General features: G+C 48.2%; 9 protein-coding genes across 9 annotated transcripts; 5 read left to right on the top strand and 4 right to left on the bottom strand.

Moving 5' to 3' along the window:
• Positions 1-309: 309 nt before the first annotated feature.
• On the bottom strand, positions 310-3,032 carry EDB91DRAFT_1312100 (GMC oxidoreductase-domain-containing protein; the record flags this gene model as incomplete). The annotated part of the gene is made up of 16 exons (XM_041325118.1): positions 310-520; positions 570-692; positions 751-770; positions 827-1,050; positions 1,105-1,193; positions 1,244-1,323; positions 1,370-1,509; positions 1,557-1,605; positions 1,657-1,746; positions 1,794-2,020; positions 2,074-2,193; positions 2,242-2,252; positions 2,307-2,486; positions 2,539-2,630; positions 2,682-2,933; positions 2,987-3,032. The coding sequence occupies 16 exons, from the start codon at positions 3,030-3,032 to the stop codon at positions 440-442; spliced, it is 1,824 nt and encodes a 607-aa protein (XP_041180986.1). The 3' UTR covers positions 310-439.
• A 1,354-nt stretch (positions 3,033-4,386) lies between these two features.
• Positions 4,387-5,782, bottom strand: EDB91DRAFT_825965 (uncharacterized protein). Its single transcript, XM_041328528.1, has 5 exons — positions 5,651-5,782; positions 5,348-5,494; positions 5,166-5,294; positions 4,593-5,115; positions 4,387-4,538 (listed from the first exon to the last, which is right to left on the bottom strand). The coding sequence occupies exons 1-5, from the start codon at positions 5,660-5,662 to the stop codon at positions 4,471-4,473; spliced, it is 879 nt and encodes a 292-aa protein (XP_041180985.1). The 5' UTR covers positions 5,663-5,782; the 3' UTR covers positions 4,387-4,470.
• Positions 5,783-7,215: 1,433 nt separating this feature from the next.
• On the bottom strand, positions 7,216-9,577 carry EDB91DRAFT_1244768 (glycoside hydrolase family 13 protein; the record flags this gene model as incomplete). The annotated part of the gene is made up of 16 exons (XM_041322455.1): positions 7,216-7,462; positions 7,515-7,573; positions 7,636-7,764; positions 7,817-7,891; positions 7,943-7,997; positions 8,046-8,078; positions 8,126-8,208; positions 8,269-8,419; positions 8,472-8,555; positions 8,601-8,607; positions 8,659-8,845; positions 8,902-8,986; positions 9,033-9,192; positions 9,242-9,288; positions 9,337-9,429; positions 9,477-9,577. 16 exons carry the CDS (start codon positions 9,575-9,577, stop codon positions 7,216-7,218), a joined length of 1,596 nt encoding a protein of 531 aa, XP_041180984.1.
• Positions 9,578-10,355: 778 nt separating this feature from the next.
• Positions 10,356-12,444, top strand: EDB91DRAFT_1111713 (general substrate transporter). Its single transcript, XM_041317768.1, has 10 exons — positions 10,356-10,520; positions 10,583-10,878; positions 10,931-11,022; positions 11,081-11,329; positions 11,378-11,560; positions 11,611-11,729; positions 11,781-11,908; positions 11,958-12,021; positions 12,069-12,108; positions 12,160-12,444. Exons 1-10 carry the CDS (start codon positions 10,449-10,451, stop codon positions 12,309-12,311), a joined length of 1,395 nt encoding a protein of 464 aa, XP_041180983.1. The 5' UTR covers positions 10,356-10,448; the 3' UTR covers positions 12,312-12,444.
• A 1,657-nt stretch (positions 12,445-14,101) lies between these two features.
• EDB91DRAFT_1111695 (uncharacterized protein) lies at positions 14,102-14,771 on the top strand. The gene has a single exon (XM_041317767.1). It carries the CDS (start codon positions 14,220-14,222, stop codon positions 14,607-14,609), a length of 390 nt encoding a protein of 129 aa, XP_041180982.1. The 5' UTR covers positions 14,102-14,219; the 3' UTR covers positions 14,610-14,771.
• A 7-nt stretch (positions 14,772-14,778) lies between these two features.
• On the top strand, positions 14,779-18,261 carry EDB91DRAFT_825782 (HOOK-domain-containing protein). Its single transcript, XM_041328526.1, has 14 exons — positions 14,779-15,049; positions 15,108-15,426; positions 15,479-15,540; positions 15,594-15,842; positions 15,901-16,041; positions 16,094-16,193; positions 16,243-16,886; positions 16,934-17,070; positions 17,126-17,363; positions 17,413-17,548; positions 17,607-17,669; positions 17,726-17,800; positions 17,859-18,014; positions 18,067-18,261. The coding sequence occupies exons 1-14, from the start codon at positions 14,919-14,921 to the stop codon at positions 18,088-18,090; spliced, it is 2,475 nt and encodes an 824-aa protein (XP_041180981.1). The 5' UTR covers positions 14,779-14,918; the 3' UTR covers positions 18,091-18,261.
• Positions 18,262-18,781: 520 nt separating this feature from the next.
• On the top strand, positions 18,782-20,425 carry EDB91DRAFT_1197651 (RNA 3'-terminal phosphate cyclase). The gene is made up of 4 exons (XM_041320610.1): positions 18,782-18,948; positions 19,002-19,744; positions 19,802-19,878; positions 19,941-20,425. The coding sequence occupies exons 1-4, from the start codon at positions 18,786-18,788 to the stop codon at positions 20,053-20,055; spliced, it is 1,098 nt and encodes a 365-aa protein (XP_041180980.1). The 5' UTR covers positions 18,782-18,785; the 3' UTR covers positions 20,056-20,425.
• On the bottom strand, positions 20,172-21,641 carry EDB91DRAFT_1079076 (ligand-effect modulator 3 family; the record flags this gene model as incomplete). The annotated part of the gene is made up of 6 exons (XM_041315090.1): positions 20,172-20,211; positions 20,263-20,416; positions 20,441-20,809; positions 20,863-21,292; positions 21,346-21,479; positions 21,536-21,641. 6 exons carry the CDS (start codon positions 21,639-21,641, stop codon positions 20,172-20,174), a joined length of 1,233 nt encoding a protein of 410 aa, XP_041180979.1.
• A 78-nt stretch (positions 21,642-21,719) lies between these two features.
• EDB91DRAFT_825264 (putative alanine racemase-domain-containing protein) lies at positions 21,720-23,967 on the top strand. Its single transcript, XM_041328524.1, has 10 exons — positions 21,720-21,948; positions 22,007-22,292; positions 22,340-22,419; positions 22,468-22,544; positions 22,592-22,798; positions 22,850-23,130; positions 23,188-23,327; positions 23,391-23,561; positions 23,610-23,695; positions 23,750-23,967. The coding sequence occupies exons 1-10, from the start codon at positions 21,853-21,855 to the stop codon at positions 23,844-23,846; spliced, it is 1,521 nt and encodes a 506-aa protein (XP_041180978.1). The 5' UTR covers positions 21,720-21,852; the 3' UTR covers positions 23,847-23,967.

Genomic DNA, 23,967 nt, shown 5'->3' with positions numbered 1-23,967 from the left:
AAATATTAACCCATTTGTTTTTAGGACGGAAGAGGCTGAAAGGCACCACTTGGACTCATGCGCTCAACGAACCAACAAGCTTTGTGGGGTTTCAGACTCTGTTTGATGACGTCGATGACCAAATGATGCTCCAAGTGGGCTGTACTTGTTCATCGAACTTTCAGTGACTTTCATATTATACTCTATCGCTGTTTGAGGTACTTCCTCTCTGATCCTGTATTGGGCCGGACCTGAAAGGAAGTACCTCAAAGAGGTGCTGAAGAAACATAATCTTGGAAAACCCCATGTTGATGCAGCAATGCTTATTATTGATGCCGAGGATTTACTCGCGAATTCTGAGTTCTACTCATCAGAGCCCAGTGCCGATCATATATTTTTACATCACAAGTACACGCCAACTATTAGTACATACTCACACTCACTGCTCTGAAGATGCATATCAAATATAGTCAATGCCCAATTCTTCAGCAATGATCATTGCGGCCTTCTCTCCAATGAGAAGCGCCGTAGAATACGTGTTCTGTGGAGATGGTTAGACCGCACGTCAACAGTCCCTGTCCAGTACCCACCGTGCCAACATTCAACGGCGAGATAGACATATCTGCAACCTTGAGGTTCGACACGCCGTACACATTTAGCCGAGCGTCGACGACTCCTTGATCTGCCTCCGGTTTCATGGCGCAAGTCCCGAGCTGTACATACGAAGGTCAGGCACCTCATGTAAAAGTATAAAGGTTCAGCTCCACACACCGAGTGCCACGTTGTTTGTGCTGAGATTCAATTTAGTACTTCACCGTGACAGTGGGGATGGTGAGTCAGGACTTACTGTGGTCACGGTGGTATTTATTAATCGCCTCGTCATCTTCGGCAGTGTAGATGATGTCAGGTGCATTCAAGTCCACGGGCCCGGACGCTTCGCTGCAGGCTGCGGCGCTTCCCTCTGGGAAACGAGGATGACCAGCGGTGACTTCACCTCGGTAGGAAGGCATGCGTCGACAAATTTCCCGCAGCTTTTTGTACCCAAAGTCAAGAGGTACAATATCAGATGGGCTGTGCGGGTTATGTAGTCGCACAAGTGTTCTGAAATAAAATACGCCGACTCACTCATCTAGGTAGCCTGCAGTAAAGTCCGTTCCTTCCTTGCCGTTTTCGCTCACTTTGATATGAACACTTCCAATGGACACGGGGTAAAGCTATTGAATGAATTCAGAATAAAAAGCACGGGGTAGAATGGGAGCAGTACTGTATAATAACAGGCGGTCATATATTTGCGAGGAGGAAGGATACTCGAGAGTGACCCCGAGAGTGGTGCTGCGTATCTACCTATCATGAGCATTCGCACGTTATCAGAACAAAGTAATATGCACACACCCCGCAATGGCAGCGAATATTGCAACAGCCTTATCTGGGCGGTCTCGGAAAAACTCCTTCCATCGTGGTTGAAAAGCCGAACCCATGGTTTTCAGCTCCTCGTCATCGGGACGCCACTTGATTTTTGCATCGAGGCCACTGAAATATCGATCAGCATGTTACCAACAGCAATAACCTGTACCAACTTTTGTGCAATCAGTGACTTGCCATTGTAATTCCATTGCACAAGGCTTTCTATATTTGGATAATTGAAATGTGCTGGAAACATGGCGAGGACATGCTTACCCTGTACAAAACCCTCCTCCCCACGCCAGAGAGGGTCCATGGTAACAACCTCGTCAGCAACCATGTATGGAACAAAGACGCCATTGTGATCTGATCATTCTAAGCCAAGCTCATGAAATGAATGAATGAAAACACACCTTGGAAATTTTCTCCAACACCAGGTAAATTCACTAGCTGCTCGATACCGCACTGCTTGAGGACCGCCTCGGCACCGATCCCAGACCTCTCGAGAATGCCCGGGGAACCGAACGTTCCACCAGAGACAACAACAAGCTTCGATGCTCTCACAGTACTTGACGACTGATCCGCGTCTGGACAAGACACTGGGTCGCTGATGAACTCAACACCTACAGCACGCTTGTTCCTTTCATTTATCAACAATTTGTTAATGGTCGCGAACCCAGATAGACCACTCACTCGAAGATGACACGTTTCACTCGCTTGCCAACCCAGAGTTGTAAATTCTTGTTGTGAGCTTTGTTGTAGACATAGCAATGGGCTGCGTCCGAACGCCTTCCGGTTGTTGCGTCAATGTACCTTTTCATGCATGAACTAATTTGAAATATATCACGAGTATAGACTTACTTCTGCCACGGCTGAGACGGATCTCGTTAGTAACGACAGACAGGGAAAAAACATTAGTAACGCACACTGTATGTGTTGCATGTTTCTAAATCATCGCAGTCGTCGGAACACGGCCTCTTGTGATAGGTCGTGCCAATGTGGATGAACTCATCGCAGACACCCACTTTGAACCCACCAGAGGACACCTTGATAGGTCCATCGTATCCGTGAGTTGGACGATCGGGTTGCGCATCGTATGTCTCTAGCTATACAAGAGCACTGTAAGCTTGATAAAAGAAGGACGACGTATTCGAGGACCTTCTTCATGAGGGGAATCAAATTCTCAGATTCCCAACCATCGACTCCCCAATCATCGTAATCTGAGGCAGGCGCACGAGTGTATGCCATGACTGTGATTTATTTATCAGAGTCCTGTTCGTGGCTGCAAGAATGCTACGCACAATTCACACTTGAACCCCCACCAATGCAACGGCCACAGGGAACGACTGGTGCACGCCCGTTGAGATAAGGACTTGGGTTTCCGATATTGAATGTAACCGTAGTACTTGTCGGCGCCTGTTGGTTTGGAAATTGGTAGGGTTGGACATGAGAAGCTTTATTGAGAGTGTGTTCACCCGCTTCCAGAATCAAGATCCTGAGCGAGGGATCGCATGTAGCTAAGCGACCTGCGACAACGCAAGCTGTAGAACCGCCTGTACACAGTTATGTGAAGACTGTAAACCACTAGAAGATGTTATTTGCTCACCTCCGGCAAAAACGATATCGAATTCTGAAGAGGGTGGACTAGACATTGGGGGTACTTGTTTTCAGGAAGCCACTCAGTGTGTCCAAATTTATAACCTTCACCAAAGGAAGTATGGAAGGCCGGACCCTTGCGCTCTTTAGTCAACGTCACACATCCATAACGGTCAGGGTAGACCATGCGCGTGATAGATCAGATGAATCAAAGTCATGAATTTGGCATACGGGGTGATTGCGGGGCGATTGCAGGGTGAACGAGGAACGTGGTAGTTCGAACAGGCTCGAACCCGCAACACAACTGCAAGCGGCAACATATGCATGAGATTTCCTCACCTCAACGGCCCAGAGTTCCGCGCTACACGTCACTGATAATTGGTAATCGATAAGATCTGCTACTGCGTACATCGATCGCATCGCATGGTTACAAGCAAAGCTAGAATACAACAGAATACAACTCACGTGAGGGTATCAAAACTCTAGTCTAGCCGAGATCTCAGACGATGTCATGATCCAGGTAGGTACAGCCATTGCGACTTCTTGTGGGCCTGATGCTGCCTGATTTGCCAGATATTCTCGCCGAGGCGGATTCGAGGCCAAGTAGGAAATCTACAAACTCCGCAGCACTGCTCGATTACAGTATTTTAAGTCGACAATTGCAGAGCGGAGGTACGTTGGTCCATCATACCACACAGCCGGAAGTGGGCATATCACTTGCTATTGTCACATGTGAGGATGGGGACTACATGGTCAAGTAACGAAGAAGCGAGCGACTCGAGAGTGACGATGGATGCAATGAATGGAAATGGATATGTATGCTATGTATCGTGAGCTAATGCGATGACGTGCTCCAGAGCACATCAATGATGATTTGATAGAATGTTGATGAGAATGGAAAGCGCACGTAACGGTGATGGAAGGAAATTCTTATGTGGTCCGGAGTAAGTGTTTCTACCTATAGGAATCGTCAGTATGGTTTCCGGAGCGAAAGACTACCCTGCATAGGCGCACCTCTTGGAAGATACAGGGAGATGATCTTGAGGACCAGCCTCCAAGAAGCGAGAAATGCGAGTAAAGAGACCCTCCTTGTTCAACTGTTCCTTACGAGATGCTTGCTTAGTTTCGGCACGCGCGATCTTGGCGCATGACCATGGGCGAAGAGGCATCTCTGTTGCGAGCGGTTTCTGGAACACAGTAAGAGAGCCTCGGATGCTGGAAGTCGTGGGATCTTCTTCCAAATTTGTGAAAAGTTGCACGACCGGTAACCAGGGAAATGATCGTTCAGCAACGATGGGACAGACCGCAGTGCTCGATGCAATATGAACTGTTCGAGGACTCGGAGAAGGTGAGTCCAGGAGCCGAGCTGCTCGCAGATTGGCACGCTCTTCGGGTGAGCTGCTTGGAATCTCAGGGGATGATTCGGATCCAGACGCAGGAGAATTGGGGGTATAGTTGAATTTCTCCTTATTGTTCTGACATTCAGACGGATGTTTAACACGCGTCAAACCCAAGAACTCTGGCGGCTGTGCGAGGGAGATAATATCTAACGCAGGTGAAACCTACACAATCGCATGAGCCTCGATGTAACCGAGAACGTGAAAAGTGTGACCAACCTTTGGCATTATGCGTATTCGCTCCTGTTTGTGACCTATCATACTGAGGATTTACCAAAGAGTCTCGCGGGCCCCAATCTGAAACCGCCGTGGCAGAAGTAGCAGGTGACGAAAACAATGGACTGTCCACTGTTGCAGTTTCAACGCTTGTAGTCTCATCCTGCTCCAGGAAATTTATCTGGGATTTGACTGGAGTAGAAGCTTCGCTAGATACGCATGAAGCTGGTAGTCCTTCCATGGTGGCTGGAATGCTGGCCCAAACTGCGGCAGTTCTCATTCGCAGACTGGTAACGCGATCTGCTATGCGACTGCCGGGAGGATCAGGGTTTATGTCCTCCTGATTTGAAGATTCATCCACGGTGGAAGATATAAGCCCAAAGTCTGTACCGCACTCTTGATGTTCAGTTGGCGATGGCGTAGCAAAATGAAGGAAACCATCTTCAGAAACAGCCGGGATATGTCTGAGTGGGTCTAGAGCGGCAGTCGTGGTACGATGTAACACGATGGGAAGTGTTTGAATCGCCTGAGAATAAGTGAGCCGATTGTATCACACGAAATTGGGAGACAACTGACGGGGACCTTCTTGAAGACCTTGGACAGAGACGTCTTCTTGAAAAGTGATAGATTCGATAAGATGCGAAGCTTGCGGGCCTTAGAAGGTGAAGGAGGGGATGTTGTATCGTCGACGATCAGCGAATTGGACTCGATCACAGGGTTAATATCCGTAGGTGACCTAATGGAAGCGGACGCCCCACTCTTGCGCCGGAAAATGAACTTGGTCTTGAGCGTGTCGTTGATGAACATCTTGTTGAGGTTGGATGAAGTAAGCTGACGGGCTTGATGCTGATGCTAGAGAGAGGTCCAAGGAGTAGTGATGTGCAAAACAAACAATTTATGTGAACCTGAAATTTCAATTTTGACCATCAGTTTCGTGACCCTCATGCTCAGGATACAAAGGAGACTCGGAGATATCTAGTGACTCTCTTGCAGCATGAAAGAGCGTCGTATATCTCATCCTTTTGATTGCCCACCGATGCCGAAATGTAATTAACACTCACAGACAACAGCATACTCCTCAGGAGTAAGGGAAATATGTGTACAGATAGGCGCAGACTGCGCTTAGACCGGGCCTAACTAGCTTGATGAGAACAGTCGAGGCAATGACAACTTGAACTTCGTGGACTCCTAGTCAACTCCTAGTACTTGGTGAAGTTTGGATGAGGTTCAACTTCGATTGCCGAAAACGGTTTAGTGTTTATTTGGCAATAGCTTCCGTCTCAAACAACTGTTGCATTTCGTCAAAGCAACGGCCTTCTTCCAGCAACACAACAGAGGTCTTACTTATTTATTAATGGCAAGAGCCATTGTTATTCGTTATTGTCTTGGAGTGGTGACCACCAAAAACCTGTAGTCAACCAGCCCAGGACTTGAGGGGCTTGAAATATTCTAAGTTTCGTATGAGGTGTTATCCTTCGTAGCGGCCATATGCATACGCAAACTCAATGCAAGCTTCACTGACAGGCTCCGATCGCTCGAAAACCCGCTCAGTTCTCTTCGTGGGACATTGAGAAAGGTGCCAGTACATATGCAATAATATTTGCAGTTGCTTGGAACAGAAGGCGCTGCGACAAAGCTGACTGCTTGGAGCTGGTCACGCATGTCCTAGGTGAAACGGGATTCTGATCTAGAGTTCCACCTGGCCAGTCTGCTCATAAGGTAGAAGTAGTGCAAAACCGACCAACCTCACGCGAGGCCTTAATTGAATCAGGCCGTGTTCTGCAAGACTGCATTGCGGTTCGTGGAATCTCGATCTCACCAGTTCCTGGGGGTATCATGCAGATCAGCGAAATGTGCAGGTTACGTGGTGGACCGTACACAACTTGGCCAGGTAGATATACGCCAGTACTTGCGGTTTTGATACCTAGTAAGTTTCTGAATCTATCATAGGTCGCCAACACTCACTCCAGGATACCTGCGCATTTCGATTTTCTCAATGATATGATTGTGGCCGACCTCAACTCACCTAATTGTCAAGCTATCGTGCATGCCCCCTCAGTTGGCATCCGTTAAGTGGGTGCGTTAGTGACCGAGGTAATTACGCCTACAATAGACTACCATGAATTAGGGCGCTCAGGCGGTACCGTACCACTGTACTAAGCACGCTGGCTTACCTGAGTTCCCATACTCAGTATATATACTGTCGCTGATACTGAAAGCTAAGCTTTCAATATTCTACCTTTTGGTGTAACGGTCATGCGCGTGCGGCAGTCTGACCTACTTACAACCACGCCCCGTTCCCTGTCGCATATCATTGGTCCAGACGAAGCAGCTCGTCGCTGAAAACAACTAAGATGATAGGTCAGGAGATCAAGCTCCTAGTTAGTAATTTCCCGGGCCTGGCAAAAACTTTGAAAGCCCAGCCAGGGCCTACAAACCACCCAGGACAGGCCCCTTGAGGCCCTTAGCAGGCCCACGGGCCACGGGCCTGACTTTAGGCCTGACCCATAGGGGCCGCAGGACCTGAGGTCAGGCCCGGGACATCCCTCTCCCAGTAGGAGTCGACCATGTGAGAATGTTGTACCTTCAGTCAACATGATAATTTGTCCATTAGTATACCCAAACATTACAGAAAACAAGCCAGAAAGCCCAACAAAGAAGACAACAAAACATAAAGAGATACAAAAGGACGATGAACGGGCAGCGCCCACGATGCGTACTTGGTCGAACCTGTCAAGGGGCCCGAGTTCCCGCACAAACCAGAATTCTGCAAGAGATCAGTCGGGTAGAGGACAATAGGCACGCCTCCTAAACTATACTGCGCGTCAATGGTGCCGTTGCTACCCACTGGCCACTGTTGACAGGTCAGTATGCTGTAACAGAACGTGAGTTCTGATGTCGAAGCGGAGTTGAGAAGCAGCTGACTCGGTGAGTGCCGTGCTGGCATGGTATGGGGTATACACAGGAATGGTGACATTTTGAGGCTATGAAGTATGCGAGATCAGAAAAGATCGAAGATTCGGATGAATGTTCGCCATGGACTTACGGGGGATCCAATATTAGTCATGATGGAAACAACATCCCCCTTCAAAGTTGCGATGCCGTATGGTGATGTCGTGAGCACCTGAGTCAGCGTGGTTGCCCACTGCGTGTTGTTAACCAAGAAATTTCGGAACTGTGAGGCGTGGGGTTCAACATGAGGCCGTCGAATTCACACTGTGACATACCTGATTCAATGTGGACATGAGTTGGTATGTTGTAGTGTTGGCATATTTCGAAGGCCACATTGGTTCGCGATTATACTGCAGCGGTGTTAAGGGGCATCTGATGATAAATCAGCAAGGGCTTCTTACAGGATCAGCATTTCCGCTAAAGCCCTGCTCTTGGCCATAATACACAATGGGTATCCTTGTGAAATGTCAGCCATTTATCATTGAAAGCCGTGATGCATCTTACCCATCAGTCATAAAGTTGAATACCATGGTGTTGCTGTTTCGGGTCAGGGTATGCGGTATTTAATACGGAAAATAACTTACTATAAAGTTTGTGGATCAACGGAGATATTCGCCCAGCGAGGGTTATCCTGATTTTCAATGAAGTTTCCGAGAAGTGTGGGGTCCTGACACCCTCGGGTTATTACATCCATGGACAGGTGTGGGATACAAAATAGTCCACATACCTTGAACTTTGCTGCCTCCTGCGCGATCATATCTGAAACGGCACTCGTATTCTGGGGCCCAGGAATGGTGAATGCGTTAACAAGCGCGGCGTACATGGGGTAGTTCAGAATCGAGTCGAGGGAATTGGGTCCCTGGAAGAGAGATGCGCCGCTGCAATACAAACCTGTGTTAAATAGAGCAGGATAGACTGCTGAAACCATACTCGACATCTGAGCCGAAGACTTCTCCTATGCAAAATACGCCGGCTTTGTCGCAGAACACGGGCCAGAAGTCAATGTTAACGTGTCTACGCCCCAGTTAGCGTGAGTAGGAGGATCGAGGGCTGTCTTACTTCGCAGCTGGCAAAGCCTTCATTATATTGTGATAATAAGACTGTATAACCCACTCACCATCAATTCGGAGTCCATCAATGTTGTATTCCTGAACCAAGGACTGAATCCAGTCACCAAAAGCGGAAACAACGGTTTGGTCTTCTGTGTTGATATCAGGAAGAGGAACGACGGTGTCACCTAACCAACATTGCTCCTCGCTGGTGGCGTTGTTCCAATCTATGACACAGTATGGATGATATTGCGACTGCAGGCGGACGACTCATCAATTTAATGTTTGTCAAATTCAGAAAATAAATGTACCTCGTCTTTGAACATGTACGTGGACAAATCGGGTTTTGTTGACGTGGCCATGACATCGTTGACAACAACATCAACCATCAAGTACCTGGAAACATTCAGCATGTTGAACACTGGTCTGACAATGTACTTACATTCCACGACGATGCAGTTCATCGGAAAGAGCCTTCAGATCGTCAGAGGTGCCAAAATGAGAGTTGAGTTTAGTAGCATCTGCAATCCAATATCCGTGGTAGGGGTCTCCATATGGCGTTGGCGGACCCTCATAGTTTTGGGAAACAGGGCTAATCCAGACTAAAATCAAGTCACACGTGTTGATCATTATGAATGAAGTTGTACGTACCTGCAGTGAAACCTGCGTTCTGGATGTAGTCTAAATTCTGGCGAAGACTGGGGGAGGTCAGGAATGGAGCAGAAATGAGAACTCGTGCTACTTACGAATTCCAGGTCCCACCGCACCACGTACGGTCTTCTGGGGCGCATTGATTAGGATCTGCTCCTTCAGGTAAAGCATATCTGTCGATGATGACTCTACGAGAATTAATTAATCAGACATTTGGAGAGACAGGTATACACACTGATAAATTGAACGACCTCGCCATTGATCAGCAGTTGCGGCATAAACAAGAGGCAAGGCAAACGCGACAAGGGCAACTGCGAGAGACGTAGCGTGAAGCATGATACAAGACGAAACGAAACGAGCGTAGGGGATAAAGAGCGTAGGCCAGCAGATGGGCTGGTGGTGGTTCGGTTGCAAAAAGAGTGAAGGTCGGCTGGTTTAGGACGGCAGGGGATATCTGTTCTGCACGGGGGCAAGCTGGAACAAGCAAATGAGCTACTTCTAGTAAACATTTTTTAAGTGCGACTTGTCCGAATTTGGAACCGTAGAGGTACCGAATGACCGTCATCATGTGGAAGTACCGTATGACCTGATCATGGGGACCCTGGAGAACCTTGAATATTAATGATAATCATGCAGATCTTCCAAAAGCGATCGCTGCAACTCATGCCTTGACGTGGTATGTCTGGCGGGGTCACCTGTCACTGCTGTACGAAGTGCTCACATTGTCAAGTCCTCAACACAACAATATTACAACGGCGAGCGGAGGGAAAACACAGCGGCAGTAACGTGTCAGACGCTGCAAGGCGGCAATAGTAATATTAAGTGCTTATACTTAATTTGGGCTTTAAGAATACAGTTCATGACACCGTCAGTCAAACAAGATTTCCCACAGACGTGACATACCAGTACTTGACGGCCCCAACAGTCCACAGCAACCACAGAAAAAGAGTGCGTGGTGTACTACAACGGCTAGACTGGCGATGGTCCATTCCGACTATACGCAGTAAATAGACGGACTGGAGAATTGTTTCAAGTTGAACAAGTCAGGGTTTGCCAAGGTTTAGGCAACCGAACAACAAAGTCCCATGGGATGCAAGCGCTGTAACTGCGTGCACGTGACTTTGACATATTATGTCAGTTGTGCGTGGGAAGCCGCGGAAGCAACTGTCCGTCCTCCAGCGCTGCAGCTGCGGTTCTCAAGTTTCAGATGGAGGGTGCTCACACCTTCACCAAGTATGGTTGGCTCGTATGCCTATGGGTCCTCACTGTTTCATTCCAGGTATTTATCCGATGATGCTCTCTACCCAAGTTCCTGCCCTCATCTCAATGTCCTTCTACAAGTATGGTTATCACACGTCCGCTTTGAATCAGCTACAGGCTGTCCTAACGTGTAAAATTATCGATGAAACTGCCCCAATGTACTATGGTCTGCCCACCTGTATCCCCATGTCCGACGCAACCTTTTCTGTAGTTACGTCCATCTACACCGTTGGAGGCTTCTTCGGCAGTCTGACCGCTAACATTGCCATGGACCGTTATGGGCGGAAAGGGGCTTCTCGTCTTAGTGCTGCGCTCGCAGCTGTTGGCTCTGCGGTATTCGGGCTGTCTGCTTCTGTCGGTCCGCTCATTCTGGGCAGGTGCGTGCTTCATACTAGCAAAATTTACTATATCAATCTCCCACGCCCGCAGATTTCTTGTTGGCCTTGCAGCAGGCCTGGGCATTTGTATCTGTCCTATATACCTGTCTGAGATTGCACCCGCAAAAATCAAGGGAAACCTGGGTTCACGCTGTTTCTTAGTGTGCCATTTACTAGCAGTATTGATGGACTTTCTCATTAGGTGTTCTAACACAGCTGGCCATAGTCATCGGTATTATGGTCACCCAAGGAATGGGCTTTGGACTCGCCACTCCACGACAATGGCGTTTGGTTCTATTCATCTCTTCTGGGATATCCATGTTCCAGTATTTCATGAGCCCGTTTGTCGTAGAGTCTCCCTCATATCTCAATCGAAAGGGACTCGTGGATCAACAGAAATTAGCTATTCGCAGACTGTGGGGCGAAAATCATGGTATTTCGCGTACAGATCGTGAGCAGATATTGACTTGCCGAGACAATTCTCTGATATTCTTTTTAGCTGAAGAACGAGACAGCGAGGAACCTCTGTTGTCGGACGGTGATAGCGCTACAGAACGCCGCTCAACTGGTCGCCAGTCTGCATTGACGATTCCTCAACTGTTTGCCTCTACTGAGCTTCGCCGACCTCTACTGACAATTATTGTTGCTATGATGTCCCAACAAATATCAGGAGTCAACGCAGGTGAGCAGAACAACTTCCCGCACGATATAATCCTTCTCAACATACCATAGTCTTGTACTACAGTAATGATATACTCTCCAAATCCCTTCCCGAACTAGCACCATATGTCTCCCTGGCAATCACAATCGTCAACTTTTTCATGACTTTCCCGCCGATCTTCCTTATTGAGGCAAGCTTGGTCATGTTCAAGTATTTGCAGCCACTAAACACAAGTGCTTAGCGAGTGGGAAGGAAACAACTGATCCAATTATCAGTCGCCGGCGCTCTTCTGTCTCACCTGGCTGTTGGCTATGGGTTGAATAGCGGCCTCGTGACTTTGTCCAGTATTGCGATCACCGCCTTTGTTATGTCTGTGGTTCATGTCTGACTCCTGTGCGCAACTCATGTCATATCGAAGGTCGTTTGCCTTTGGATTAGGTCCCATTCCATTTGTCATCATCCCCGAGGTGGCACCTCCCCATGTTAGTTTTTTCACCAAGTACATCATTCCTTCACTGACCCCATACAGGCCGTGTCCGCCATTTCATCAGTGGGTTTGTCACTGAACTGTAATTATTCATCTGTGCCCTTAAACTCCCATCTCTGACTTCTTTTTCAAGGGACGGTCAATTTTATCGTCGGCCTGATCTTTCTCCCGCTGCGCAATTTCCTCGCAAATGGCGACCCCATGAAAGAAGGGAGAGTGTTCTATCTCTTTGCATCGGCGCTGTTCTGCTCGACACTTTTGTTTTCGAAATTATATAGGGGTTAAAGGAGGTGGGGCAGATTGTTACCCGTCTTACATGTACATAACGTACATCCATGGCAATATCTCACTATATCTGTCAACTTCAGCGTGCTTAAATCATTCTACCGACTCCCTATGCAGTACTTCGTGAGAGCCCTGCAGAAGCGTACCAGTGGCCTCAAAGTCCCGGAAACTTGCAGACGGTTGCCGAGGACATTCATCATTTCAGTGTGACGCTCACGATCAGAGCGGAATAAGGAGATTCTCGACCGCATCCAGAAGAAGGTTGAGTGTGGATGACCAGTATTCTTTGATGCAAGTGATGGAGCAGGTGCGTTGATCGGACGTGTGGAGAATCAATATTAATAGCGGTTCACAGTTGGCCTCGGCTCCGTGTACATAAATCAACCGCACGCCGATATATATATATACCGCACGTACGAAGAGATGTGCATACTTTCACATGGCGCGGCCATCTGTGCAGCCACTGCACATGGGAGGTATGATGCCATCTAAGATACACCGCAAGTGACGACGCCCCCTTCCTCGAATAGCGTTGCCCCTGACCAAGACGTCTGATCAAAACAATACAAAACGCTTCAGAGAAGTTCGCATTTCACCGCCACTCGTCGTCGGCTTCAATGATATGGATAAACAAAAACGGCAGAAGGGAAGAAGCACGAACACGGTGCTGTTCTCAATCATGGCGCTTAATTGTTCGCAAGGGGGAATATATCCGCATAACTCCAACGGCTGGAGCTTCGCAAAAATCAAACACCACAAGGAGCTCTGGCTGCCATCAGGCAACGCTTCATAGTGCGCGCGATGTACGGCCAGTATGTGAGTTCACATGTGCGCATGGCAAGGTTTATCATAACATTGACAAGTCGGGACCCATCGTTGCGCCAGGGTCAAAGAGATTTCTCAATCGACTGCAATGAGAATCAAGTGCGAAAGCTGTTGTACTTCCTTGTATAGATAAACCCTCACCGAACTGATATTTAAAGGGCGGAACTCCCAACCTCAAGCCTCATCTCGCGCAAAACAACGCGTCTTAAACAGCAAATCTTCACGAAGAGTACCATGATCATGCTTAACATCAGTAGACTCGGCTTCTACGTCCTACTCTTGTCTGTTGCCTTCGCACAAATCCTAGCAGTCAGTGCTGCTCCTTACTCCGGGAGTAATGATGATGAGGTGGATAGAAGTGAGAGTGAGTATGTACCGCAATTATGTGGAGCATGACTGACGAACTTGTAGTAATTGACTGTATATAAAGCTTGGATGCAGTTGGAGGGTTTAACATTGGGGAAAAGAGTGACGGATCGGCGCACGCTGACGCGCGTTGCAGGTATGGCATATGCGAAGCATCCTTAGCCATCACATTTGGGAGTACAAACGACGTATTCAAATTTCACGACCACAAGACTAGTTCATACTTGATTCGGCGTCACATACCTCCTTTGTTACTCTTACTTATTGCCTCCCAGTTTCGTTTATCACTTTGGTTCCCCTGAGCCGTACATATCGCGCATAAAGATAGATATTTGACCCCATTTGCAGGACTATATCATGATTGTACAATGAAATTCAATATACTCAAGCACTCATGTGACATGCAGTGATTCTGATGGGAACCACCGATATTGCCGCATATTTGAACGAGATTTCCCCAACATGGCAGTGCGGACGACAATGAAACGACTTGTCATTACCTTCGCAACAGTGGTACTGCTTGCTGTTGCAAGCATTGGCCTTAGCAAACTTCTTCTTACCGCACGAAGGCCTTGGTCATACAACAACATACCGTCCCTCAAAGGAGTAGCTCTCAGCCACGGTACTACAAGGTTTCTTTAGCGTGTCCTACAGACTTGGCTAACGCTGCTACGATCAGATTTAGCCCTTCAAGTGGATTTCGGAGAGCCAGTATGCATGCGAGTAGACCAAACGGCGCACTACAGCGTAGTTACGGATGAGGGGGGAGAAGAGTATGCGAAACTTATTCCGCGTGGAGGACACGCTGTCAACATCACCGATCCAGAGACGGGTCAAAGTCACACTTATACAGTGACTCTCTTTCACCAGCTCAAGTGCCTGGGAATCATCCGTGACAACTACGCAGCGGCGCGACCCCCATCAATGATCACTCGTCACTGCATGAATTATCTTCGCCAATCGATTCTATGCCACCCCAATATGAGAATCGAGCCGGCGGTGAATAACCTGGGATCCGCCGTTAGGGGGTACGATGCTGTTTGTCGTGATTGGACAAAAGTTTATGAAGAGGTGGACAAACTGCATGCGAAGGCTTCGGATGCGTAGGAAGCTTGCTTATTGAAATACTTTACGAATGGGCGCTTGTAGTGTGATCTATAACCGTGGTTTAGTAGTTGTTTAGGATACAAGATCATGCTTCCTGTTAGTAGGCCTTGTCAAGCAACTAGCTGCAACCAGTCCCGAAACCAAACATCATGTAGCTTACGGTGGCACTGGTGGAACAAGTCAATGCATCAAGTGGACATTCCGATTATGTAAGTAAGCGATAGTGCTTGGGACGCGTTCGTGGAGACAGGGTCCTCCCTAGTACTTACCTACCACCACCACCGCTGCGAGCTCGCAATCCTGACAGCCATGTCTGAGCAGGAGAGAAAAGAGATCAACGCCTTCATCTCTTTTTTTGCGACTTTCAACCTAGCGCGGCCAGTCACTACCGTTGCCGACCTTAGCGATGGCGCCGCGCTCTTCGATGTCCTCGCTCTGGTGTACGTCTCATGTCGTCCATCCGTATACGATCAGAAGAGACTGAAACATTACCGTCAGAGACGCAGATTACTTCAGACAGTTCAGCAGGTCCTCCGCACAGCTCTCCGACAACTGGGTTCTCCGATTCAGCGCACTCAAGCGTCTCTACCGACTCCTTACGCAGTACTTCGCTGAAGTCCTGCAGAAACCTACCAGCGGACTCGAAGTCCCAGATTTGCAGGCAATTGCGAAGGACCGTCATGTCGGCGCGACGCTCATCATGTGCCGGATAACGATCGCGATTGCGGTGCAGTGCGAGCAGAACAAGGAGATTATTGATCGGATTCAGAAGTTGAGTGAGGAGGATCAGCATTTTTTGATGAAGGCTATTGAGCAGGTGTGTCGATTGGGCGCGTGGAGAATTCACGATTGATGATACGTGCGCGTAGGTCATGGTCAAGATCAGTGCTTCTCAAGGGGATATCGGTGTCGGAGAAGCCAGCATGACAGAGTCAGTAGTTGTTTGTGAAGAATAAGCTATAAGTGCACTGATGGGATTCACAGAGACGACCATTACTACCTTATACAATCAGAAAGAAGCCAGATCCTCTCAGAGAAGGAGACTGTAGAGAAGGTCTACCAGACGCTTCTCGAAGAGCACAGAACGCTACAAACCAATTACGATGATGCGGTCTCCGAAAAGGACGATGCACTGACACGGTTACGAGAAGCTCAAAGGGAGATCGAGAGCAGACGCAATGACAATGCTTACGGGATGATGCGGGCCGAGATTGAGCGCCTTCGGACTGAGCTGTGAGTACATGATTGAACTGCTCCGCCAGATTCAGTCTTATGCCTGCGGAGATGCTAGCCAAAAGAGCGAAGATAACCTTGCCATGGCGGAGGCCGAGCTTGACAAACACACGTCGCTGGTGACTGACCTTACACGGCGAATCGACGAGTTGCAGGTCAAAGCTGACGAGGCTGCGCGCCTCAAAGACCAATTAGACGAGTATGTGTCTTATTTTGAGATGTAATCCACCACTTTTACTCACTATACATAGGTATCGACATGCAGCCGACAAACTACAGAAGACCGAGAACGTCATGGAGAAGTATAAGAAGAAACTCCAGGAGGGTGCTGACTTACGACAACACGTCAAGGTCTGTCTTCTGTAACCGTTCTGATCTCCTTCAATGACCTGTCATCCAGTCGCTGGAGAAACAAAATGCCAATCTCGTCGACAAGAATGCAGCGCTCGAGGAGGACTACCGCAAGGTCGCCGCGTTCAAACCACTCATGGAGTCTTACAAGAACCAGATCGCCGAACTTGAAGGAAAGGTTTCAACACGGTCACAAGAGGTCGAGACAGTGAAGTTTGAGTTGGAACAAACCCGTACGAAGTTGAAGATCACTTCTGAGGAGCGCAAGAAGGACACCGAGATGTTGGAGTTGTACCAGGAGCGCATGCGCGAGATGGAACTAACTTCGCATCGGGCACCTACCACGTTAAAGACCGAGACACAGTCTACAGAGCATACAGGGAACAACGATGAGCTCACCGAGGAAGAGCTTATGGGCGACTCATTTGGTCTTGATGGAGAGCTGGATGACGCCATCACAGGAACGACGATGACAGATTTGAAGCTGCAGGTGAAAAAGTTGCAGCGGGAGTTAACATCCGTCAAGAAGAACGAAGCGGATGCCAGCCGTATACTAGTCCTCGAGAACCTGCTAGAGGACGCTAATAGGATGAAGGCACGGTACGAAGCAGATTATATGACTGCCCATCGAGAAAAACTGGTGTTACAACGCGACCTCGAAGAAATCCGGAGTGGTAAAGCGCTAGGTGACGGGTAGGTGAATCTCTTTCATACGAGCATCCAAGTCAACTCGTTCACAGGCCGGAAGCTGCAATCGCGCTACGACAACGTCTTAACGAGACAGTGGATCAATTGGATTCTTTACGGAAAGAGCACGCCGAACTGGAAGTCGCCTTCGAGACGCAGAAGAGGGAGCTGACAATTACGAAATCAGATCGTAAGTCTTTGGATATTGGTAGGGCTATTCTTTATTGACTGACGGTGCTTCACAGTGAACCTTGTAAACAAAGACCAACTCGACATTCTTGCATCATTGCGAGAATCCCTCAACGAAGACAAGGCGGGGATGGAAGCTGACGTGACTCGCTTGAAGAACCAGATTAGGGAGCTAAGCGAGAAGAATAAGATGCAACTGGAGCAGGTTAATGCGCTCTTGCTAGAGAAGGTGAACCTGCAAAGCCAAGGTATTGGTCAGAGGGAGAAGATGCTTCAGCGTGAGCGAGACTTTGGGTAGGTCGTTGCAGTTATGATGTTGGCCCGCACCGCTGACAGTCACTAGTGACCTGCGAGCATCCCTGTCTGGCAAAGACGTACCAGAAGACATCAAGTCAAGGTTACTGACATTGCACGAAGATAATGTGGTCGTCAAGGAGCAATTGAAAACTGCCCAAGATAAGCTTGCTAAGGCACGGCAGGTATGTGGTACGGCCAAGTATCGATGTTTTCCGCTCATTGTCGCTCTTCTGCATTTAGTTTATCAAGTCTCAGGACAAACTTTTCAAGGAAGAGCAAGCCAAACTCGCCGGCCGTTCGACGGTGAGTTTTAGGTCAACTCACCTCGTTAATGATCTGATAGGTGCACTGTCGTACAGTCATCTTTCGAAGAGGCCGAGGGCAGCTTCCAGACTCAAATCAAAGATTTGAAGGAGGAAGTTCAACGCGAGAGGGTACGCGGATTGTGTATAATCAGAATTTTGCTCGGAGTTGACGAATCCACCCATCCAGGCACTGCGTCTCGACGCCGAGAAGCAATATCGCAAAGAGTTCGCGCTAATGTCCAGCTGCGTGCTCAACAGCGGCATGGCCAAGCTTCGAAACTCATCGAATCCGTCGAAAGGCAAGCCTGCTCCTACTGCATGGCTTCCGCGACAACGAAATGCAGTGAGTTCATCCTTCCGTGTATTCTTAACTTGGAGCTCATGTCGTTCTCTAGCTTGGATCTGGACTTCAGCGGTAGTCCAGGGTCGGTCTTCATTATGATTGCCCATACATATGTTTGCACTAATTCAGAGGACTCATGGAGATACCCCAGTACACTAGTTACCACCTGTTCCTTCTTTCACAAATAATAGTGTCATTTCTCACTATGCATCTGCGTAGATTATCATCCAGAGACATTGTTACTTAGGACAACATTAACTACAAAACATTGTTTTTGATACTGGGATCTCAGTAGTTCTAACCAAGGAGTCTTTCCTGACGTCAAGTGAACATATCACAGCATCAAACAGTTATTACAATCAAAGCATTCCATTAACTACTAAGATGCCAATTCTGTTTGCCAAGCACCATGTAAAGTCAAGAGACAATACAGTAGCCACTCAACGAAGAGAAAGAGCGAGGGGAAAAGAGATCCCCCGACGACACAAGCCGGCAGTGCAGTAGCAAGGTCATCATGTCCTTCGAGTTGCAAGCAGAGCTCGAAAGAACAAGGGCGGCAAAAATTTGATAACCAAAGAATGAGGGCGGTGCCCTCATAATAGTGGTTAAACTATTAAGAACAGATACTACACTTGATCTAAGCCAAAAGGCCAGAGTGGTAAGGATTCATATTATCGAGAGATCCCTTTTATAGAAACAGAACCTGCGCACGGGCCAACTTACTGGATTACTAAATTTGGAATTCAAGAGATTCCATTTCAAGCTCAAGCGATGACTTCCACTATCGCGCACATTGATGGAAGCTTTTGTGAAGGTGGCGGTCAGCTTCTTCGCAACGCAGTCGCTCTCTCTGCCCTATTGTCCAAACCAATCTCCATAGCCAATATTCGTAGCAATCGAAGACCCCCCGGGCTCCGAAAACAGCATGAAACAGGTATGTACCACTAGGGGCTTTGCATTTCAATTTGACTCACTCCAATCCTGGAGGGATCAATCTCGCAACCACGATTTCCGCAGGTGAATCAGAAGGCGTGGACTTGGGATCTACCAGCGTTACCTTCAAGCCAGGAAAAATAGAACTACCTAGAACATTAACTGCTGACCCCGGAACAGCAAGCTCCACGACCTTGCTTCTCCAACTCGCCTTGCCATGCTTGCTATTTTCTTCCTCGCCGACTACGCCTTCCCAGCTGACTCTGCGCGGAGGGACGAATGCATCGCAAGCTCCTCAGATAGATTATACCCAGCATGTTTTCTTACCATTCATGAAACGACATTTTGGCGTAGACGTTGCGCTCAAGATTCTGCGACGAGGATACTTCCCAAAAGGAGGGGGTGTCGTGTTTTGTAGTGTGCCCCAAATCGCCGAGGCGCTTCCTCCAGTAACGCTTACAGAGAGAGGACCTGTTCAGGTCATCAGGGGTGAAGCTCGGGTGGGAGGGCTTCCTTTCATTCTTGCTGAACGCATGAAAAACGCTGCCCGTACTAGACTATTGGCTGGTGGTATTTCTCCGACTGCTATCCGGATTAACGCGATCAGAGAGACCCAGGAGCAGACTTTTGGAAGTGGAGGGGGAATATTACTACTCGCTGAGACTGAGAACGGCTGTATTATAGGGGGTTCGTCAGTCAGCACGAAGAGCAAGGCTCCAGAGGAGATTGGCAACGAAGCTGCAGATGAGCTCCTTCGTAATCTTGGTCATGATGGATGCATAGATGAGTATTTACAGGTTAGCAATTTGCTGTGTTAGAGTTCGCTTTTTTTTAAATCCTGACTCTCATCAAAGGACCAAATAGCTATTTTCATGGCTCTAGCAAAGGGCCGTTCAGAAGTCAAGACCGGGCCTCTGACCGATCACACAAGGTGAGATCACCCTTACTGTTGGCATCAATCTACCACGGCTCAACCCATCTTTCCACACACAGGACGGCAATAAAAATAGCGGAGCAAATGACTGGCGCTACATTTCTTCTCGAAGAGAACCCATCAGGTTGCGTTATAATAAGATGTGACGGCATCGGCTATACCCCTTCACTATAGCAATCTCATAGAATGGATAAAATATGACGTGCTGTGGGTAAGTTCATGGAATGATATTACAGGGTCAATCGGCCAGGTTCCAGTACATACGAGTGTTCGTGACATCCAACATGCTCTTATCGGTTCCAAGACAACAATGACATATCCCCCAGACGTCTGTAGCGCAATTAGTCGTATTTTCTCATGGTACATGAAAAATCATCATACCTCGGCTTGAGAAGGTGTCGGACAGTTCCCGCTAATGCAAGGAAGACAAAGACACCTGATGCTGCAACATAAGCCCAACCGAGGAATGGGTTCTTGCCACCTATCCAAGAAACCGTAGAAATGACAAGTGATTTCGTTCCCTTGTAGCCCTGAACTGGATAATCTGAAAATAGCATACCAGTCAGAGGAGAAGCTGTCGCAGTGACAATGAGCGTACTCATGTAGACAAGGACTTGATATTCGCCCGCAGGCAGGGTGCCAGTATCGTTGCGCCCATAGAGCTTAGTAAATGTCGGCAAACCTGCCGTTCGCATCCAGTTCTGGAAGTGCTCGTCCTCTTGCAGGTTTGGTATCATACTAGCGTCGGTGTAGTTTGGATAGCGTAGCACCCAGTTCGGAGGAGGCACAACCTGATCGAGGTTATTAGTGTAACCCGACGTGGCGCTGTATTTCTTAGCCTCGCCGGGCCAGGCGATGCCAGATGAGGTGAAATTATAGTTGGAGTTGCCCGACAGATCACTTGTAGGCGCAAAGCCAGAGAAGGTGTCTGCAGAAATAGTAGGTCGTTAGAATCCCATACTTTGGTACAATGGAACGCACCATTGAAAACAGAGTTAGCGATTAAACCGCAGGGGTAATAAGCCCTGTTGTTCGCATCGACAGCAAGAGGCTTGCAATTGCCACCACTGAGAGAACTCGGGTCGACGTAGTCACCCTGCAATTGAGAGGTATCTAAACTCTGGACGTATCGACGGTTGTTCTGGTAGAAATTAGTGAGCTTGTAATACTGGAACACCGGGGCAGCGAGGTCAGATACGACGTCGAATTGAATGTAGCATGAATGCTTCTGATCCTCGGGTGCTGCGGGGTTATTGTAGTAAGCGTATGTGGGAGGTTGGATTGTTTTATCTGAATCTGCTGATCGTAGACTATATGAATAAGAAGGCATATTCGTGAAAGTTAGGTTGGTGGGTGACGTTGCGGATGTTAGATTCCAGCAATCGGTATAGTCGAATGTCATTTCCGACACCTTTTCGATCACAGTTATAGATAGTGAACAGCACAAGGTGACCTAGAACTCACAAGACTGCTGCCCCACACCAGTAAGCCGCCTATCGGCGCAAATATGATTCCAATGATGAATAGGGTTGGAAGAACTGTTTTTGGCGTCAAGATGGGCTGCCAGGCCTTGAGACGCTGTTGTTTGAACGCAGTATCTAGTGTGGTAAGCAGACGTCAGAGTATTCCCAAGAATCTAGGCAAGCGGACTAACTTGCTGGTCTCCTCCAGCCTCCTTTCTCCTTCTTGGGCTGTCCATTCTGGTCCTGGCCATTGTCCGAATCACCACGCTGCTTCTTTGCGCGACTGAAGAGAGGCATGGTCGTGGTGAAATCCAAGTCGCTTGAGCGCAGCCACGAAATGATGCAGCCGAGGGTTTCGCATTGCTTAGTAACGCTGGCACTACTATCGGACGTGGAAGGCGCGTCGGTGGCTGAAACGCGCCCTCATAACCAGTTCCGCTTTTCATCATGGTATCCGCTCTTCTCATAGATGCTATCAACAATCCTACAAAAGTAGTCCAAGAACTTTATGAAGAGCACTACTGGAAATGTTGATGAGTTCCCTGCTGTCGTCGCTCGCCATTTCGCAGATGTCTTCTTAAAATCCGATGATACGCTTCGCGAGGTCGGATACATGCAATCTTGCATTGACATAGCAGTCTTTATTGATCCTGATGCGCCAGGTCCTTCCGTTGGATTTAAACCATCCCCCTGAATCATTTACAGACAGATCTTTGGTGCGCTTTCATGGTATGGTGCAGGACACTTCATCATCGCCAGAGATGTATCTGGCGAGCCTGAGCGAAAATAAATGTGGTGGTTGGGGGATCTCGCAGAATATGCCAGCTAGTGAATGGCCCTCGAGTTTTGATTATTGTGACCTCAAAGAAGCCACTGCTTTGTGGGCGGTCACGGTGCCAGGGCAAACTACTTGGAGAACTGAAGCACTGACTTCCCAATCGCATTCTAGTATGTTCGATGTGATAAACTGAGTTATCTGTGTCTGACGTTCACAGCTAGCTCTTCTAGTCAAAACCCACCTCGACCTCATAAGTTTCCTGTACCAAATGCGCCGCATATCGGAGTTCAAGTCAAGGTAGATCTGCATGATCGAGCAGAAACACGAATGTTCATGATTCGTTAGATTTATGATAACGAAGCCGCTCAATCACTCAAAGCTACTGACGTCGTAACGTTTATTGGAATTCTGACGTCCGAGTCGTGAGTTCACAGACGATCTTCGCGACTGATGCTCAATTTCATTCCAGTCTCGATCCAGAATCAGAAGCAGCTTCTTCCCCCATGGTCCCATCGCTTCATGTTCTGTGCCACAAATTGCAATCTACAGGCGATACCCCGCCCGCAAAAGAGTTAACGACTACTCGAGATGATCTCATCAAATGGATTGCCGACGAAGCCCTCGGAGGCGATGAGGTCGCAGCGCAGTGGCTGGTTCTCGAACTTTGTGCAAAAGTGTCAGTTTCTCCTCGATCTTTCAAGACAAGCTCGTCTCATGCAAGATACAGGTACATTCGGGCCACACCACTCCTGCTACCGTCACTCACTTTGTCACGTTTTCCTTCGCCCGCACCATCATCATCCGCACTACCTACCCTTCACTATATACTCTCTGATTTGCTACCGCAGTATCTTACAGTGCCCCTCTCCCTGGATCTTCTGAACAAGGAAAACTTTAGTCCTGAAAGCAAGGATGAAGACTTGCACTCAGGCTATCTGCAGGTCCCGCATGGGACCACTTTACTTCTAACGGAGAATAACGTGCATGAGGGAAAGCTTGTAGAGAAAGGTATTAAATTCAATGTGTAACGTCTGACATTAACAGGTTGATATCTTTGTTACGTAGGTATCATGAACATCAAGGCTATCCAGGAAGTTATGGATGCTCAGACGCTCGAGTACTCCTTCCCATTCAGTAAATTCCCATTTCCGACGGACATCGTGACAATTGTGCTGTGTGAAGGGTGGAAAAGTGCCTTCTTCCAGGTATTATCAACCACCGCTTTCATACGATTTCAAGCCACTTACGGACGCCCACTTCCGTGGCAGACGGGATTCACTGTACCTCTGGAAATAAAATCTTCTCTGGAGGCCGATCTGTATAAACCGAGAGACCAGATAAAGTTACCTGATACCGTAAAGTTGGCGGCATACCGTTCTTTCCTGGCGGCCGCAAAACAATGTTATGGAACTGTTCAAGTCGCAGAGGAGACGTCTCGGGTATGTGTCATATCGGACAGCACGTCTACGTGTCTGATTTTCAAGCAGCACATTCAAGAGGACTTTGTGCGTCATCGCCAAGAAGACCCATCCATAACAGCGGACGATCTCATTCACTCGATGAAGGTGGCAAGGTGCGGAGCCTTTTATTACTGTCCGTTTGACGGTCATACCCATCTGTGAGACAGGATGCTGGCGGCGTCGATGCTTGAGCGGGAAGTCACCATCGACATATGGGAAAGATCGAAGAGGCTTGATGCTGACCGAAGAAAGAGATCGCCATGATTCAAATCCTTTTCGTCGATTGTTCACGGTTACATCGTCCCCGCCATACTAGTGCGTTGCCCGCAAACATAATTGGCCGCAGAGTATCCTGTCCGACCTATATGGTACAAGCGAGAATTGA

This window comes from Suillus paluster (assembly GCF_016628075.1).
Source record: "Suillus paluster strain FC165 chromosome Unknown EDB91scaffold_8, whole genome shotgun sequence".
NCBI lineage: Eukaryota > Fungi > Basidiomycota > Agaricomycetes > Boletales > Suillaceae > Suillus > Suillus paluster.
This window is presented reverse-complemented; position numbering and strand designations above follow the sequence as displayed.

Excerpts from the sequence above, each read along its gene's own strand:
- EDB91DRAFT_825965 (XM_041328528.1), bottom strand. Across the intron at positions 5,295-5,347 it reads GTTCATTTTCCGGCGCAAGA|TCCAATTCGCTGATCGTCGA; the intron begins GTGGGGCGTCCG and ends CCTGTGATCGAG. Across the intron at positions 5,116-5,165 it reads AGGTCTTCAAGAAGGTCCCC|GCGATTCAAACACTTCCCAT; the intron begins GTCAGTTGTCTC and ends ACTTATTCTCAG.
- EDB91DRAFT_1111695 (XM_041317767.1), top strand. The coding sequence starts at position 14,220 with ATGCGAGTAGACCAAACGGCGCACTACAGCGTAGTTACGGATGAGGGG.
- EDB91DRAFT_825782 (XM_041328526.1), top strand. The coding sequence starts at position 14,919 with ATGTCTGAGCAGGAGAGAAAAGAGATCAACGCCTTCATCTCTTTTTTT. Across the intron at positions 17,071-17,125 it reads GACAATTACGAAATCAGATC|TGAACCTTGTAAACAAAGAC; the intron begins GTAAGTCTTTGG and ends GGTGCTTCACAG. Across the intron at positions 17,364-17,412 it reads CAGCGTGAGCGAGACTTTGG|TGACCTGCGAGCATCCCTGT; the intron begins GTAGGTCGTTGC and ends GACAGTCACTAG.
- EDB91DRAFT_825264 (XM_041328524.1), top strand. The coding sequence starts at position 21,853 with ATGAAGAGCACTACTGGAAATGTTGATGAGTTCCCTGCTGTCGTCGCT. Across the intron at positions 21,949-22,006 it reads CCGATGATACGCTTCGCGAG|GTCCTTCCGTTGGATTTAAA; the intron begins GTCGGATACATG and ends CTGATGCGCCAG. Across the intron at positions 23,696-23,749 it reads CACTCGATGAAGGTGGCAAG|GATGCTGGCGGCGTCGATGC; the intron begins GTGCGGAGCCTT and ends TCTGTGAGACAG.
- EDB91DRAFT_1197651 (XM_041320610.1), top strand. The coding sequence starts at position 18,786 with ATGACTTCCACTATCGCGCACATTGATGGAAGCTTTTGTGAAGGTGGC. Across the intron at positions 18,949-19,001 it reads CCGAAAACAGCATGAAACAG|GGATCAATCTCGCAACCACG; the intron begins GTATGTACCACT and ends CCAATCCTGGAG. Across the intron at positions 19,745-19,801 it reads GCATAGATGAGTATTTACAG|GACCAAATAGCTATTTTCAT; the intron begins GTTAGCAATTTG and ends CTCTCATCAAAG.
- EDB91DRAFT_1111713 (XM_041317768.1), top strand. The coding sequence starts at position 10,449 with ATGGAGGGTGCTCACACCTTCACCAAGTATGGTTGGCTCGTATGCCTA. Across the intron at positions 10,521-10,582 it reads TCCTCACTGTTTCATTCCAG|TATGGTTATCACACGTCCGC; the intron begins GTATTTATCCGA and ends TCCTTCTACAAG. Across the intron at positions 11,330-11,377 it reads TGGTATTTCGCGTACAGATC|CTGAAGAACGAGACAGCGAG; the intron begins GTGAGCAGATAT and ends TATTCTTTTTAG.